This window comes from Panthera uncia, chromosome A2 (assembly GCF_023721935.1).
Source record: "Panthera uncia isolate 11264 chromosome A2, Puncia_PCG_1.0, whole genome shotgun sequence".
NCBI lineage: Eukaryota > Metazoa > Chordata > Mammalia > Carnivora > Felidae > Panthera > Panthera uncia.
Genome location: NC_064816.1, coordinates 106,969,501 through 106,988,344, shown reverse-complemented (window position 1 = coordinate 106,988,344; position 18,844 = coordinate 106,969,501). Strand labels below are relative to the sequence as shown.

Below are 18,844 nucleotides of genomic sequence, written 5' to 3'. Positions count from 1 at the left end.
TACAAAAATTCACAGGGTTGGCGACTTCGAAAGCTAAGAAATCATAAATGACTTAGGAGTGTCAAAGTTACCTTCTGTTACAAATTCCATACTTAATATTTAATGGGTAAGTTCACAGCCTATTCATTTTTCTTGATACCCTTCTCTCAAACAAATTCAAGATTCTGGACTCATTGCTCATGTCCAATGGTATCTATTGGAGTTTTCAAATGCTACATTCAATTGTTTCTTTGATTTTACATAAAGGATTTTTCAATCCCCTTCCCCCAACTGCATTCTTTGCTTCCATATATCCCTCATGATAATAACTTATTCCTATCAGAGTTTTTCTTATAAACAAAGGGGAGTGAAAGAAGGGAAGGAGGCAATTAAGCAGACAGGCAGCCCAATAGGCTTGTGGTCCTTTCAGCTGGTCACATGGAAAGAAAATAAACTGGAGGTCAGGAGCCCTGAGTTCTAGGTTCGGACCGTCACCTGTCTGTAACATGCTCCTAGCCAGCTATGAGGTACATTTCAGGACTCTAACTTCTCCATTTATAAACATTAGGAGGTTTGCCCAAATTACTTCAAAGTCCCTCTTTAGCCCTAAAATGATAATATTCTATGTGAAATGATCTTATACACAATAAAAATTCAACATTCTTTATTTTAATTGATAGAATTGACTTAGGCAAGCAAATATAATAATTGAAGTAATAAATTACTAAAGTTAAAGCAAGAGTGGAGATCTCACTATGAAGGTTTTCAAAAGTATATTAGCTATACTTTGAAGCAATTTCTTAATGTTTAATCATAATTGAAAAATAAGTATATTTTCTAAAATTCCTATTCCTACCTTGTGATAACTTCAAAATAATAAATACATTTCCCAATTTTTAAAAGTCTGTGTATGGAACTTCTGAGTTAATGCTACCTTTGTTTCTCAAGTAAATGCTAACTTCTGTTACACTCCCATGTTCACATATTTGACTCCATTCACCTTTTTGTTTCTATCCCATTAAGCTTAAGAAATAGACCTCCTGGGGGCGCCTGGGTGGCTCAGTCGGTTAAGCGTCTGACTTCGGCTCGGGTCATGATCTCACACTTCGTGAGTTCGAGCCCTGCGTCGGGCTCTGTGCTGACAGCTCAGAGCCTGGAGACTGCTTCACATTCTGTGTCTCCCTCTCTATCTGCCCCTTCCCTGCTCATGCTCTGTCTCTCTCTGTCTCAAAAATAAATAAACATTAAAAAAAAATTTTTTAATTAAAAAAAAAAAAAAGAAATAGACCTTCTGGTATAGTGGTTTTTAACATTGTCTGCACCTTGAAATCAGCTGGGGAAGATTAAAAGGTATTATTGCCTGGGTCCTACCTCCAGAACGTCTGATTAACCTTGGGGACACCCTGGGCATATAGATACTTAGAAACACTCTGTGGGTTTTAATGTGCCTCCTCGGTCGAGAACTGCATGTTAGAGGGAGCTGTCCATTCTTTCTGCTTGTAAATGAATTCAAGATACTGACACTCATTTCAAACTGTAGTTACAACAAATGGTTGTCACAGCAAAGGTTGGGAAGTAAGAAAGATCTATCTGTTCTTCAAAACAAGTGCCTCCACTTGCTTATAAAACTGCTTGATTCAGTCATTGCAATTCACGTAAAGCTATTTCTGGGTGCATAAAGTAATTGCAAAAGAATTTCAGAGAACAGCAAATCCTATTCAATAATAAAGGTCTGAATGGTAAAAAAGTATACATGCTATATATTACTTAAAAGTTTATTTCCACCCATTTCAAAATATTATGCTCATCAAAAAGAAAAAAAATGTTACCCTTTAGTGTAATTGCTCAATTTTTATGATTTTATGTAACTGAATCTCCTAGATTATAATTATTTTGTAAACAACTGTAAATGAACATTTTAACGGTTTGGGCTAAAGCATTGATTTTTTTAAAAATAGTAATCATATATGAAACAAATTTTGTCACAATAAATATTTTGCATTACTTTAGCATTATAATTTTCAGATGGTTAAAAACATGTAACTATTCATTTTTGTTAATAGGCTTTAGGGGCACCTAGGTGGCTCAGTGGGTTAAGCATCTGACTCCTGATTTTGGCTCAGGTCATGATCCCATACAGCCCATACAGGATCCCATCCCACAGAGCCACACACTGGGCTCTGTGTTGACAGCATGGAATATACCTGGGATTCTCTCACTCCTTCTCTCTCTACCCCTCCTCTGCTCATGTTCTACAAACAAACAAACATTTTAAAAAATAAGCTTTAATGCTGCTCTTAAAAAAATCCCATATCACTCTCCAAATGTGGGCAGTCTGTCTTATTTCCTTTTGTTGATTGTTTTCCACACTAATTCTTCCTTTTTTATAGAAAAAAATAATCAAAACAAAAAATTCCAAATCATCTTAATTCTGATTATAGGCTGCACAAGTAACTTTAATGTATTTATCTGACTAGGTTCACTTTACTGTGATACACAAGTATCTCTCAGAATAATTACAAAATGTATCCTGGTTTACTCATCACATCTAAATCATTTGTGCCACTTCTCAAGACTGTCCTGTTCTTTAGAGACAATTCACAAGACTCCCTAAGTTTCTTACTGCTTTGTGGTTAGATTCTAAAACACAAACACACATAAAATTTTCTTTTTGCAAGCTAAACAGTAAGCTGTTATGTGCTGCCATCTAGTTAGATTACTCTATAAAACAAATGTTTAATTGAATTAACTTGCAGTATTCAGTGCTTTTTAGCAGTTATGTCAGAAAATCTGCACATTCCAAAAGTTTTTCTCAAAGAGTATTATATTTCTTTATTTAGATTTGAAAAAGGTCTTCTAAAATTACCTGTAATGCACAGGAAGGTGTGGGACCCTAGCCCTGAGCTCCTTGGCATCTTAAGATTTTACATTAAACCTGCTCTCCACTTTTCTCATTGGAATGGCCGAGGAAGTCCCAAAAGGCACAACAGTAGCTTGGTTTTGGGTCCCCGAATTGTTTTGTAATTACTTTGTGTTGGCACTTGAATAAAAGAGTTAAACATTTCAGCACAGTATGTTGCTTATGGTTTTTACTTACGAATTAAGCGAAACAAAGTTATTCAATATTAGTTACAAAGAGCCAATGCAAATTCCACATAATATGTAATCCAACAAAAGCATTATAAAATGTTATTATTCTCAAAACAAATGTGAGAGCAAGCAAATGTCTGTGGGTGGCTTGGTGGGGCTGAGAGTCATGAACACTTCTGGAAAAACAACTGCAAGTGCATTTCTAACAGATGATGGGTCAATCTCTGCAATTTTTTAAGGACAGAAAAGCACATTGTTTTCTTCAGGGCACACACACTTTAGAAACCTGGCTACCTAATCAAAGGACTTGTTTCTGAGGAGGATACCGAATGACCCTTCCAGATCCACTTCTTACGGTGACAAGAAAGCTACCAATTTTGCTTTTTGCTCTCTAAAGAATCAGTAAACTAAGTATGAATGATTCAGTTGGGGAAAAAAATTAAATAGTACTGGCATGAAGGACTAACCACCTCAATTTTTAAAAAACAGTGCCACGTCATGCCAAAAGAAGTTGACCCACGTATCCACTGTAATCTAATATGATGAAGACTAATGTTTTCTCTGGCTGCTAATCAGGACTAGTAAGCACAACCAATTTACACTACAGCTTACAAGTCAAAAAGCAGTATGTTTACTAAAACACTCTAAAAATTTTGTCTACTCTTAACCAAAGAAAGTGTTATGTGCCAAATGAGCTCCTTAGCCATCTAGTTTCGTATGATATCACTAGCTGGAAAAGATCTTAGCAAATATCCTGCCTAAGAGCCTCATCTTACACATGGGCAAACCAATGAGTAAGGTTAAATGAGTTGACAAAAGTATACAGATAATTAATGGCAGGAGTAAGGTCAAATCTAATGTTGAACAATAACCTTTGAAGGAATCCATTTTGATCAATTTTCTACACTGCTAAATAAACTGACACAATACATAATTCTGATTTGTCGATCAGTCTATTATTTTGAAACAAAGGAGGCCATTGAATGTTTACAAATTGCCATCTTTCCTATCATATCATTGTTTAATTACAAAATTGACTATTCTGTTGGTTGAAGAAAGGTGACATTTCTTTGAATGCCAGTAGAATGGAGACTCCTTACCTTCTTTCCCAGTGAAATAAAAAGCCAAAAACAAACACAAAGACAGGAGGTCAAGCTCTTCAACATTAGGTCTGGGGTACTTCCTCCTTTGTATTCTGATATACAACACTTCTACTTCCATCTCTTGTTCAGATGGCCCTTCTGATGCTGTCAAGACTATGGAGGCAGCACTGGACCACACTCTTTCTCATTTTATTTTTCTTCTCCAAGCTAAATCAGTAAGAGTCTTTAAAATCACTGCAACATAAATTAGTAACTCAAAATCCCTTGTGATTTTGTAATTACATATTTTTTTCTGTGACCATTTGATTAATATCGGCTGATCCCACCAAATGGTAATCTCCTTGAAGACAGGGCATGAATCTTCTCTAGATCCTAATACAGGAGCCTGGAAAACTCAAAATTTTGATGTACTGTTGAATGGATGAATCCTGTTCTTAAAGTGTACATCTTAAAGATTCTACCATTCTTAAAGTGTGGTGGCCAGATCAGCAGTATCAAGATTACCCAGACACATGTTAGCAACCCAAATTCTCAGACCTCATCCCAACAGGACTCCACTACTGCTGAATATGAACCTCTGAGGCTGGAGCCCCACAATCTGTATTTTAGTATTCCCAATGATTCTGATGTGTGCTAACATATGAGCACCGCACTAATCAATAAATGAATACCACTTATCTGGCCACAGGTTTCAGCTTGCTGACCAGCTATATGTCCCCAGAAATCTGTTGATATCTTCTCTAAAAGCACTGGCTAACTGCTAGCTATAGGTGGCTACACAGACCTGGCAGGAAAATAGTGTTCAAAGATGGCAAATCGCTCTCTGGATATTGGGGAAAAACAAACTGACCCAGCTTCTATGTATTATATTCTTATTCAATTATATCCTTTTCTGTAAAATCTAATAAATCCTCTCTCTTTTGAGACAATTGAGTTGAGTTCTTATTGCTCACACCAAGACAGGAATTTGTCTATAATGTTTAGGAAAGACTGATAACCTAGACACCAAGGCTCGTATTCACATCCCTGGAGTCCTAGATGCACAGATTTTACCCTCTCAGGAATGCATGTTCTAAACATAATCAAGGAACAAACAGAACTGGAATTTAATTTCCTAGTGTCCTATCTAGACAAATTTAGAAAGAAAGGTCTCATTCTCCTGAAGTCTTTGGGCTATCATGGTAAATATTCATTCATACCCAAGCTGAAACCTAACTTCTCTCATGGAGTGAATAAGTCAAGTCCAATTGGAAGATCCTGTCATTGGCCTTGATCTCCTTAGAAGGTTCATAAACACTAACCAGAAAACCTATTAGCCCATATAGGAAGAATTTTCTTGTCTCTTTGACCCTTAATGCTCTCACCATGTACCTGACCACTTGCCACTTATAGTATACTTTTCTCCTGTTTTTTTCAGCAACTGATTCTTTTTTTTTTTTTTTAATTTTTTTTTTCAACGTTTTTAATTTATTTTTGGGACAGAGAGAGACAGAGCATGAACGGGGGAGGGGCAGAGAGAGAGGGAGACACAGAATCGGAAACAGGCTCCAGGCTCCGAGCCATCAGCCCAGAGCCTGACGCGGGGCTCGAACTCACGGACCGCGAGATCGTGACCTGGCTGAAGTCGGACGCTTAACCGACTGCGCCACCCAGGCGCCCCTCAGCAACTGATTCTAATGAGTTTTGGTGAAATGCTAAAAGATTTGTTTTATGTTTCTGTGGTTTTCTCTTCCACATAATTGAAATTTTCAAAATCATTTGGCTTGAGACAAAAAGGTTAGCATCCTTGCAAGATGATTTAATAATATATTAAATGTGTACATTAGATTTAACTTGTCAAAGCAAAAACTTTAAAAGAAAATCCACAACGAACATGTACCATTTATTTTAGGTGCAGTTACTAGGAAGAGTACTGGTTGATGAAACAGATTCTACTATTTCTGAGTGGGCTAAACTGTTCTGAAATAACCTCTGTGTGTTTCCTTTTTATTTTCTCCCATACTCTTCTGATAGAAACAATCAAGAAGAAAAAAGGAGTTATGTTTCTTTTGGTTCTGTTTTACCCCTTTTGTTACTATGTTTTACCTTACATACAACCTGAAAGTCTCCAGAAAAGGGTAACATTTGTTTGGTTAATGATCATTTTTAAAATTACATTTTGGGGCGCCTAGGTGGCTAAATCGCTTAAGTGTCCGACTTCAGCTCAGGTCATGATTGCACAGTTTGTGGGTTTGAGCCCCACATCGGGCTCTGTGCTGACAGCTTGGAGCCTGCAGCCCTACCTCAGATTCTGTGTCTCCCTTTCTCTCTGCCCCTCCCTTACTCACACTCTGGGTGTGTCTCTCTCAAAAATAAACATTAAATTTTTTTTTAAATTACATTTTGAATATTCCTAAAATCGTTTACATACAAAGAAACATCAACCTCTAGTTGTCTTAAACTCTTTTTTTAAATGGTTTTAGAAATTCCATTTTATGATTAGGTCAGCATGAAGTCCGAGATACCTGATAACATAGGAGCAAATAAATACATATGAGCAACAATTTCATCACTTAAGCAATCAAACAACTGGTGAACTGTTATCAAATTATGTTAGCAAAAAGAGTGTTCTGTTTATATTATTAAGAAATTATGGATATTTTTGTAGTTGGTCTTCATTAAGAGCAACTCTAGTGATCTGGGCTTTCAAGTGCATCATTCGTAGTGTGATTGTTTACCAAAGACACTTATTTAGCTGACTGGTCTAGGGCTAGACTCACTCATTCTCATTAGCCCCACTGTACTTCTGCCATTTCACCCTGGGTCTGATATCACATCAGTCAGTGCTGTTGTATAAATTGAATTTTATGCTTTCAAATAATATAGGACTAAAATAATGTGATGCATGAGGAGTTGAAAAAGAAGACTGATCAGAAAGGGGTAACAGATTTTTAAATGTTAAGACCAGGATGAGCCATTTTACATTTCACTTATTTCTGCACTTTGCTCCTTTCATAACCAGTGCTCTTTCAGGTAAAAAGATTTAAGGAATACCATAATCTAACAATGCATTTGAAGTCTCTGATCAGCCACTGCTAATTTGGCTCTGCTAACACTCCAGGATATAATAAAGACCTAAAAGTGAAAAAATGTAAACAGCAATGCCTCAGCTGGCAAAAGCACAGAAAAAAATGCCAAGGTGGAAAGCATCTATAGTAGATGCAACGGTGAAACAGAAACGTTCACGTGAATAAATGTCCATTAAGACCAGTTCACCACAGATTAGTCCCCTTGCTAGTTTACTTTATTTACTCCATATGGGACTGTGTCGACCACATAGTGGTTTGGCCTCCACAGTGCATTATCAAAAACATAAAAACCTTAAAGACAACTCTAAAATTTACCAAAAAGTATGAAATCCTTCTGCCATATAATATGGACACTACTGGCAAGAGATGAATAACAGACTTTCACTCAAGGAAGTATCAGAGAAATAAATCTAGCTCAAATTCTTTCACATTAAGGTTTTAGGTAAAGAGGATACATTTAATCAAAAGAATAACTTTAAATATGAAAAAAATTTGATAATTCTATTATAAACATATAATAAAACTTGTGAAAACTAAATGTGTACACAATACTTTGGTGTATTCATTCACAATCCCAATCTGCTGAATGACCCACAGACATTACCCATGTTTTCATGTAAAGAAAAAAACCTACAAGGTACATTATTCACCTTCAAAAGAGAAAAATCAATAAAGGAAATAATACATCCTCATAAATGAATGTACTGAATAAATGACTTTGTATTTTCAAAATCAGTTCTTTTCACTACTTTGCAGAGAAGGATCAGACTGATGTCATTCGGGCATCAAATATCAGCAAGAGCACATGACTCTAAGAAACATTCTGTCTGCTCTGGCATTTCCATCTCAACTGATATATTTTACAGGTTTACTTTAAAGTAAATTGGCTTTGAATAGAAATATTCTGGACCACATTTTGGGTTGCCAAAATTTAATTAACTTAAAAGTAGTTGCATAAGATTGCTTTTCTATTTTATCAAAGTAGAGTGAATTCGATGTAGTCTCAATATATCAGTTTCCTCATGATATACCTTTAGTCAAAATATTATCCATTTAATTTCTTCCCAAACTAGTGAGAATCACACTGGATTTCCTTCACTGATCTGCAAAGACTGACAACAAAACCAAAGAGCAACATGTTATATTGTCAGTCTGTAATAACAAGGACTAGATTTGTCTTGTGAAATTCTATAGTTCTAGTCCCTAGAACATGTTTGAACATAATACAGACACAGGTAAAAATACTTTTGATCAATAAATGTTAAAGTAATGTGAAGAAAACATTGGGGCTATATTTTTTTTTAAATGTCTTAGACTCAAATATAGAATGTTACTGGGTCTTAGGCAACAATGGACAATGATAGCAACCAAATAAAACAGCTTATTGTGACAGATTTTGCAAATCTGAATACAGGCAATTTTTTGAATTGATACCATTTTTATTTGTGAAAGCCGAAAGAAACATATTTTTCTAAATGAAAAAGGGACTCGAGGAATCTTCAGAAATGAGTCTAAAGAAATACCAGTAAAATAAAAGTACTCAAACCTTCACTATAAAAATGGAAGATTATCAGCCACTTCAATAAAAAGAAGTTACTTTTCTTGGTAAGAGGACAGTTCATCTTTAAATCTAGTCAATTCCAAAGGCAAATTTGGGATATATCTGAGTTCAAAGTACAGCTTATAATAATAACAACTCTCAGCACTTAACAGATTGTGAAGAGTTTCCCAAAAATTTAACTGAATAAATGATACCTATCTGGAAACAAGAATGCTATCATGTGTCTCAAAAAATGCTGCAATAATCACACACATACATCATGCAACTGCTCAGTCCATCAACATGGACTGAGTTCCCCCTAGGTGCCTAGCCCAGAGTCAGGTCAAAAGTGCTATGCTACAAGTATCAATAATGTTCATCGATCATGGTGTTTGTGCCCAAGTATTAACATTTTTCTACTACTACCCAAATGAATACTGCCCTTTTTACATGATTTATTTCAGTAAGTAAAAGAGTGTAGCCAATTCAGGATTACCTCACATTTATTTAGCAGTCCAGTTTCTTGCAGCCGTGACCAGATGCTCTGTATTCGTCCAGCGTGCTCAGGGTGAGTGGTGGAATTGCCACAAATACACTGGTGTTTCAGCATCAGAGGGTCGTAGGCAATTCCTTCAGCACAAAGAAAACACAGCACAAGACTGAGTAATGATACAAGGTTATGATAAAATGTTACGATAATATGATTACTCTAAAAAAGGCATTCTTTTAAAAATAAATTTACAAATAGAGAAATAATATATATTTGAAAATTCTAGCACATAAGAGTCATTTAGTCCTGTTTATCTGGATGTAAATGCAAAAATAGGTCAACCCCTGGATTAATCAGTACTGAGCACACCTTAGCTTAGTAAATATATAAAGGGATGAAGATGGTAAAATTTTAAGAAACTTCAGATTTTTAAAAATACTGTAATTTTACCAGTATCTTCAATCACTATGAAGTAAATCACAATTCAGTAAAGATCTATATGTTATCACTGAAGCCACAAAATGAGCTCTCTAAATCATGAATTAATTTCATGAGTAATTCTAGTTTCACTTTCTTTTTTTTCAATGCTTGTTTATTTATTTATTTTGAGAGAGAGAGAGAGAGATGGAGAGTGAGCAGGGGAGGGGCAAAAATAGAGGAGGAGAGAGAGTCCTAAGCAGGCTCCACAATGTCAGTGCACAGCCCATGCAGGGCTTAAACTCATGAACTAGTATTAGATCATGACCTGAGCTGAAACCATTATTTGGATGCTTAACTGATGGCCCCACCCAGGTGTGTCATCTATCTTCACTTTAGATCAGGGTTACACTTTTGTAATAAATTAGAAAACTTTCCAACTGCTTGCCCATTCTGCTCAGCAGTTCTTCCAAAGATGTACAGAAAGAGTTTATTCCTTGCTTACTGTTCTTTTCTCAGTTTATGCCAATCTGTAAGCAATCTTATAATATTGTGGAACATCTTAAGTGCTTCTTTAAAAAAATGAAAAAGTAAAAAAAAAATGAATTAAGTCGATTGCAATACCTTTAGTAGAGATTCCATTGATACTGAATATAATCTGCTTTTAAATTATCATGAGTTAACATATTTCATATTTTAGTTAGACTCTATGATGAGTTACAGGAAATGGATTTTATAGACACATAAAATAGGACTTTTTAAAGCAACAAAGTAGATGATAATTATAATGCTGGTTAATTTTGAAAAGATTTCTACCCTTAATCCAATTCCTTGGGGGGAAAACATGTTACTTACAAAACTGCCTGACATAAGAAATCATTTAACCGATCAAATATTCCAACAAATTACCATGGAAATACATTATCTGAGGACATGGAGTGAAGACAGAAGAAGACCAAAATTAAAAAGCAAAAATAAGTATCTATTCAAGAACAGATAAAGACCAATAATTTGTTTTTTTTTAATTTTTATTTTATTTTTTTTCCAATATATGAAATTTATTGTCAAATTGGTTTCCATACAACACCCAGTGCTCATCCCAAAAGGTGCCCTCCTCAATACCCATCCCCTACCCTACCCTCCCTCCCACCCCCCATCAACCCTCAGTTTGTTCTCAGTTTTTAACAGTCTCTTATGCTTTGGCTCTCTCCCACTCTAACCTTTTTTTTTTTCCTTTTCCTCCCCCATGGGTTTCTGTTAAGTTTCTCAGGATCCACATAAGAGTGAAACCATATGGTATCTGTCTTTCTCTGTATGGCTTATTTCACTTAGCATCACACTCTCCAGTTACATCCACGTTGCTACAAAAGGCCATATTTCATTCTTTCTCATTGCCACGTAGTATTCCATTGTGTATATAAACCACAATTTCTTTATCCATTCATCTGTTGATGGACATTTAGGCTCTTTCCATAATTTGGCTATTGTTGAGAGTGCTGCTATAAACATTGGGGTACAAGTGCCCCTATGCATCATTACTCCTGTATCCCTTGGGTAAATTCCTAGCAGTGCTATTGCTGGGTCATAGGGTAGGTCTATTTTTAATTTTCTGAGGAACCTCCACACTGCTTTCCAGAGCGGCTGCACCAATTTGCATTCCCACCAACAGTGCAAGAGGGTTCGGGTTCCTGTTTCTCCACATCCTCTCCAGCATCTATAGTCTCCTGATTTGTTCATTTTGGCCACTCTGACTGGCGTGAGGTGATATCTCAGTGTGGTTTTGATTTGTATTTCCCTGATAAGGAGCGATGTTGAGCATCTTTTCATGTGCCTGTTGGCCATCCGGATGTCTTCTTTAGAGAAGTGTCTATTCATGTTTTCTGCCCATTTCTTCACTGGGTTATTTGTTTTTCGGGTGTGGAGTTTGGTGAGCTCTTTATAGATTTTGGATACTAGCCCTTTGTCCGATATGTCATTTGCAAATATCTTTTCCCATTCCGTTGGGTGCCTTTTAGTTTTGTTGGTTGTTTCCTTTGCTGTGCAGAAGCTTTTTATCTTCATAAGGTCCCAGTAATTCATTTTTGCTTTTAATTCCCTTGCCTTTGGGGATGTGCCGAGTAAGAGATTGCTATGGCTGAGGTAAAGACCAGTAATTTGTATTGTAAAGTAAGTCTAATGGATTTTATTATTTTTTTAAAAATTTTGTTAATGTTTTATTTTTGAGAGAGAGAGAGAGAGCGAGAGCGCATGCGCGCAAACAGGGGAGGGGTAGAAAGAGAGGGAGACACAGAATCCAAAGCAGGCTCCAGGCTGTGAGCTGTCAGCACAGAACCCAATGCTGGACTCAAACCCACAAACTGCGAGATCATGATCTGAGCTAAAGTTGGACCCTTAATCACCTGAGCCACCCAGGCGCCCCTCTCTCTGACTTACAATATTGTGTTAGAGGAATGCTACTCAAGAGGCAAAAATATTTATCTCTGAGTGTACTAAAAATCATGCAGAATAATGACATAGGTATTTTCAAACCATGTGGTAAAAATTATGTCCGTGAAAAAATGTCATTTTGCTGGTCCAAACAATATCCAATCTTAACACTCAAGTGGCTTCAAAATCCATCCCTATGCCCCTGACTCACACTTTCATCATTAGTGCTGATCCCTCTTTTAAGGAGCATACTTTCACACTTGTCTATTCAATTGCCCATCTAAAATCTCCATTTGGATGTCTCATAATTTTTATAAAGTGAGAATGTCTCAGATTTGAGTTCATGATCTTAAGTCACACAAAATGTCTCTCATTTCAGTAAGGGACATCATGACCCACCATTTCTCACTCTAGAAACCTTAGTATCCTGCAGAAACTCCCTCTCCAAAGAACCAACAAGTACTGTTATCCCTCCAAAATACAACTTGAATCACTAGATTCTTATCTCTAGCCAAAACCACACATAATCCAAGGTACTACATCTCTAAACTCCTCAAATAAAGCCTTTTCACCGGCTACCTGACTTTTACTCTATCCCATTTGACACACAACAGCTACTTTTGCCTAAATCCTTTGGTGACTTTACTGATGAGATTAAAATTTCTCAAGGCCAAGTTTCTCCAACTTATACTTCACATACACCTCCTCTCTTGACCTCTGTTTCTTCCACAAGGGCCTACCTTCCATTCTTCAAAGCAATAAAAAATATACATGACTTAGGATCTTCATACCTGCTGTTCCATCTATGCCCCCAAATTCTTCCTTCTGGCTCCCCATAACCCATACCTTATTTGGCTAATTTCTATTCACCCTTCAGGGCTAAATGTTTTAATATCATCACGAACGGATGTTGTACTTTATAAAATGCTTTTAATCTACTGAAATGATCATATGGTTTGTATCATTTCACTTATGGATGTGATGTGTCACATTGATTGTTTTGAGAATATTGTTTTGAGACTCCCACCCTTGCATCCTGGGATTAAATCCCACTTGATCATAGTATATAATTTTTTAAATATATTGTTGAGTTCAGTTTGTAATATTTTGTTGAGGATTTTTGCTTCTATATTCATGAGAGATACTGGCCTTATATTTTTTTTGTAGTGTCTTTGTCTGGTTTTGGTGTCAGGGAGATACTGGTTTCATAGAATGAATTTGGAAGTTTTCCTTTTTCTTCTATTTTTGTGGAATAGTTTGAGAAAAATAGGCATTGATTCTTCTTTCAACGTTTGGTAGAATTTGCCTGTAAACCAGTCTGGTGCTGAACTTTTGATTTGGAGAGAATTTTTTGATTACTGAATCAATCTCCTTAGTGGTAAATGGTCTGTTCAAATTTTGTATTTCTTCCTGCTTCAGTTTTGGTAGGTTATATCTTTCTAGGAATTTATCCATTTGTTCTATGTTGTCTCATTTGTTGGCATATAGTTTTCGATCATATCTTGTATTGTTTGTATTTCTGTGGTGTTGGTTATTTCTTTTTCATTTGCGATTTTGTTTGAGGCCTTTCTCTCTCCCCCCCCCCCCTTCTCTCTCTCTCTCTCTCTCTCTCTGAGTCTGGTTAGAGGTTTGTCAATTTTGCTGATCTTTTCAAAGAACTGGCTCCTGGTTTCAGTGATAAGTTCTATTGTGTTTTTTAGTTTCTATCTCATTTATTTCTCCTCTGATCTTTTTTATTTCCTTCCCTCTACTGATTTGGGGTTTTGTTTGTTGTTCTTTTTCTAGCTCTTGTAGATGTAATGTTAGGTAATTTATTTGAAACTTTTCTTGCTTCAAAGTAAAACTGTATTACTATAAACTTCCCTCTTAAAACTGCTTTTGCTGCATACCAAAGGTTTTGGAATGTTGTGTTTTCATTTTCAATTGTTTCCATGTAATTTTTGATGTTTTCTTTGATTTCTTGGTTGACCCATTCATTGTTTAGTAGCATGTTATTTAACCTCTATATATTTGTGGTCTTTTCAGATTTCTTCTCATGGTTGATTTCTAATTTCATAGCATTGTGATCAGAAAAGATACATGGTATGACTTCGATCTTTTTGAATCTGTTGAGGTTTCTTTTGTGGCCTAATATGTGATCTACTCTGGAGAATGCTCCATGTGCACTCAAAAAGAATGTGGATTCTGCTGTTTTAGGTTGAATTGTTCTGAATATGTCTATAGAATCCATCAGGTCCAGTGTGTCATTCAAATCCACTCTTTCCTTGTTTTCTGTTTGGATGATCTGTCCATTAATGTGAGTGGGGTGTTAAAGTCCCCTAATATTATTGCATTACTATGGATTATTTTCTCTATGTTTGTTATTAACTGTTTTATGTATTTGGGTGCTCTCATGTTGGGTGCATACATATTTACAATTGTTACATCCTCTTGCTGGATGTTTAATACATTTTCAACTACAGTTTCATACTACATAAAAGACATGTTAATGGCAAGAGACACAAAAATTATAGCATCTCTCTCATTTTGAAAACATATTTTTCAAGACTAGAGATTCTAATCATTAAGTTGTTTAATTTTTTTCACTATTTCATCTTGACGTATCTAACTTTAGCTCCACAGTAGTGTTCCTCTTTTAACATTTTCTCCATAAACTGCTGCAAAAAAATATTGTAAAACAGGCTATAGTAGCTGGAAGTTATTGCCAAGTATCTGGAGATTATAATAAAAGTCCAGGAGCTCTTGGAAAGACATTTAAATTTAAGGGGAAATAAATAAAAATTTGGAACTCTAAACCTCCACTTACTCATCTTAATGATGTAGCAATGAGGTGTTAACAGGTAGAGTGGAAGGTGAGACTTTAGCCTCATCCTTCCTCTCCATTCCTTTCCTCTTTTTTTTTTTTCCAGAAACAAAAACTTATAGGGTGAGAAATAAGCCTGTTCCTCTCTTTGGAATTCATATGGAATTCTACTTTTCTTTGACCCTTTCTTCCCTACTGGTTACAATTTGTAACATAAGCCAATGGATCAATCTCTCTCTTGATCAATGGGACAAGAGTTAAAATTAGGATTTGGGAAAATAAACAAAGTCTTAACATAAAGTCTTTACCTGTATTTTAAACCCTAGGCGTTTATTTTCCATCCAAAAAGTTTCTGATACATTTCTAGATATGCTTGGACCCTGTACTTCCTCTGACTTTCAGCTTTGTTAAATGAGATAAGTATTTGAACCACCTACTGTGTATCTTTCCTTTTTCTTAATCTTTACATGTAGTTAAGTCATCAGCTAGCTATAGAGTCCATTCTGGTCTTCAGGTTTATACCTAGTTTCATATGACACTGTTAGGCTGAGTCTTCTTTGCTCTATCAAGAAAGTTGAGTCTAGAATATTTAGACCTAAAACTCTTGATCCTGATTCCGAATTCTTAACTTTCAACTTTATATCGCTTTTCTGGCAACTGCCTGAGGTCTTATACCTTCTCAGGGTCTCTGCTCAATGACATTTATTAAATATATTGCAGGGCCAAAGGATTGAAATTTAACATGATACAAAAATAAATAGCATGATAGCTTTCTGAAAGATGTAAATGCAATAAACAGTCATTGAATGTTTATTATGATCCAGGTGCCACCAATTTCTTTCCTTCTCTCTCTCTCTCTCTCTCTCTCTCTCTCTCTCTCTCAGTGGAATCATGCTTTATTGGGGAGAGAGCACTTTACGCGACCAACAGATGAAAGCAGCCCAGAAGGCATCCTACACATCACACTGAAAAAGATACACAAGAGGTTCTGCTAAGAAACATCAACTGGAACATGGATTCCTCTGGGCAACTTCCCCAACCTCATCCCTCTGAGGGGTTGGGACAACTCCCAACCATTTCCTTGAAGGCAAATGCAATCTGCTAGAGATACAGCCCCTCAAGGATGCCTTCTTAATTTTTGTAAGGAACAATTTCTTTAGATGTTTTGAAGTCTTTGTTACTTTCCTTCCACATTTTCTCAAGTCCAGCAGACCATATTCTGTATAGATTGTGTTGATGTCAGCACGAGGGACATCATCTTTAGCCATAATCAAGTCTTCCAGGGTTACATCATCAGCCAGTGTCATCCTACTTGTATGGATCCTGAAGATGTGCATCTTAGTCTTTTCCTGGGGCAGGAGGAATTCAATCTTCCTGTCAATGAGGCCTGGTCTGGTAAGTGCTGGATCCAAAGTTTCTATTCAGTGTGTGGCCATGATAACTTTCACGTCATCCCCTGAATCAAATCCATCCATCTTGTTCAACAGTTCCAATGCTGTTTGTTGAATTTCCCTCTCACCACTATAACTTGAATCATATTTTTTTTTGTTCCAGTGGCATCAATTTCATCAATAAACACAACAGAGGGTGCATGTTCTTCAGCAACTTGAAATAATTCCCTAATGAGTTTGGGCTCATCAGCTAGGTACTTCTGAATAAGTTCAGAGCCAACCACTCTCAAGGAAGTAGCTGAGGTTTGGTTTGCTTTGGCTAATAAGGTTTTACCTGTAACAGGTGGACCATAGAGAATGACCCACCGTGGGGGCTTTATACCCATTTCTTCATAATATTCAGGAGAGGAAACTCCACAGATTCTTTAATTTCCTGGACTTGTTTGTCCAACCCCCCCAATATCATCGCAGGTTTCCTGAGGGGCCTTTTCTACCTTCATCACTGTGACCAAGGGATCCAGGTCATCCATGAGCACCCCTATGAGAGCATGTGCCTTATGGCCAAGTAGGACCAAGGAGCCTAGTTCCAGCAGATCCTTGTCTACAAAGGAAAGAATGCTGATGTAGTGTTCGGATACCACAGATGCAGACATGATGGAATAATTGTCATCAATGATCTCTTCCAAGGTTCCTACTGATATTGGGGCCTCCCTCAGATCATCCACTTTTGATCTTTCCCCTCTTTATTTTCATTTATTCATTTTATCCATTTTTTCCTTATTTCTAATGAATTCTTCCCCCATGAGAAGACAGTCTTCAATTCTAACTTCAATAATTTTAACTGGCACTGAATGTGAAGTGTCACCAGTGGCAGCCTGCTGGCAGCATCTGGTCCCTTCGTTTTCTTTTTCCCCACTCTAGTTGGTTTAGGAGGTTCATATCTCTTTCTTGTCCTTGTCATCCTTCTTGCCACCTCCAAGGCCATGACTACCATTCTGACCTTGACCCATCTTGCTTTAGTCATTCGAATCTTGGTGCCAACAATTTCATTTTATTACATTTAATTTATTATCTAGTAGTTAAGATGAGGCATGTATAAATATAGTTGTATGAAATGATTTTTAAAAACTCTGTATGGTAAGGAAGGAAAAAAATATAGGGCTAGAAAAAAAGACCTGAAATTGGTAGAATCACTAAAATGGATAAAAAGGGTTATCTCGAAGCAAGGGCCATTTCTAATTTTTTCCACTTCATACCTACAACAGCTATTATACTTTTTATTGATAATTCTAGTCTATCCATAAGGTTTATCATGCTTTTTATTTCTAGATCTACTGTACACTTTATATGCTAACACCTACAATATTTGTTATAATATCTTTTAACAGATACACTTAAAGTATTAGTGCAATTTTCAATTAAGTATGAAATGTGATTTGTCCAGCAAACAAATGAAATATCTAAAAATAAATGTTTAAAATGTGTTAAATTGTGCCTCTGAGTAGATAAAAGAATTTTTAAGACTTATAAATGTAAATCATCTTACCAGAATATCAGACAGTTAAAAAGGAAATAGAAGAAATCCCACTTTAGGCCTTCTAACTAACACTGTCTGATAGTCTGTTGAAACCTAGAAATTGGACTGGTATTGCCATTCAATAGCATAGCCCAAGAGCATATTCAACCAGCATGTAATTTGGCAAAAAGTCAAAAAGAATTCACTACACTTGTTGGCAAATAGCTAGAAAGACTTCTCTATACTCAAGAATTAGTGAGCAGGGGCACCTAGGTGGCTCAAGTTGGTTAAGCATCAGACTTCAACTTAGTTCACAATCTCAAGGTCGGTGGATTCAGTTGATGGGTTTGAGCCCCATGCGGGCTCCATGCTGACAGCTCGAAGCCTGGAGTCTGCTTTGGATTCTGTGTCTCCCTCTCTCTTTGCCTCCCCCCCCCCCATTATTCTCCCTCTCCCTCTCCATCTCTCTCTCTTCCTCTCTCTCTCTCTCCCTCCCTTTATCTCTCTCTCAAAAATAAACATTAAAAAAAGAATGAGTGAGCAAAAACAAACAAAACAGATGAACAAAACCCAGAGCCTATGAGAATATGCTACAAAAACTGTAAAGGAAACACCATTCCTAGTAGTTAGGTCAGTGAAGATGATTTACTATAGGAACCAAAATAAAAACTTAGAAAACTTTTTGGCATCCCCAAATGTTAAAAGAAGCCAAAATAGAAGCCAAAAGCGAAATGGAAAATCATTATAAAATAAAAGCCAATAAAATAGAAGCCAAAAGCTAAATGGAAAGTTCAAGCTAAATTAATGAATAAAAAGAAAGATGGATAAATACTGCAAAGAAACAATAAATAGTAGCAAAATTAAAATCTAAACTGGAGGTAACAAAAGAGGAATTTACATTTCAGGAAACTGAATCGGTGCTACTGAATATAAACTTAGAGATGTACACAATGAGCAGAAAATATGAAAGTCAGAGAAGAGGAGTCTCAACAAAAAGTTGTAATTTCCCTCAAGGAAGAA

The 18,844-nt window shown here is 36.3% G+C and overlaps 1 protein-coding gene and 1 pseudogene across 1 annotated transcript in view; both read right to left on the bottom strand.

The window, feature by feature from the left end:
• HDAC9 (histone deacetylase 9) overlaps positions 1-18,844 on the bottom strand; it is a 903,132-nt gene that overhangs the window by 245,069 nt on the left and 639,219 nt on the right. Inside the window, exon 16 of the mRNA XM_049642883.1 lies at positions 9,277-9,410. Within this exon, the coding sequence (XP_049498840.1) occupies positions 9,277-9,410 (134 nt within the window). The remainder of the gene's footprint in view (positions 1-9,276; positions 9,411-18,844) is intronic.
• On the bottom strand, positions 14,643-17,660 carry LOC125930823 (26S proteasome regulatory subunit 4-like; annotated as a pseudogene).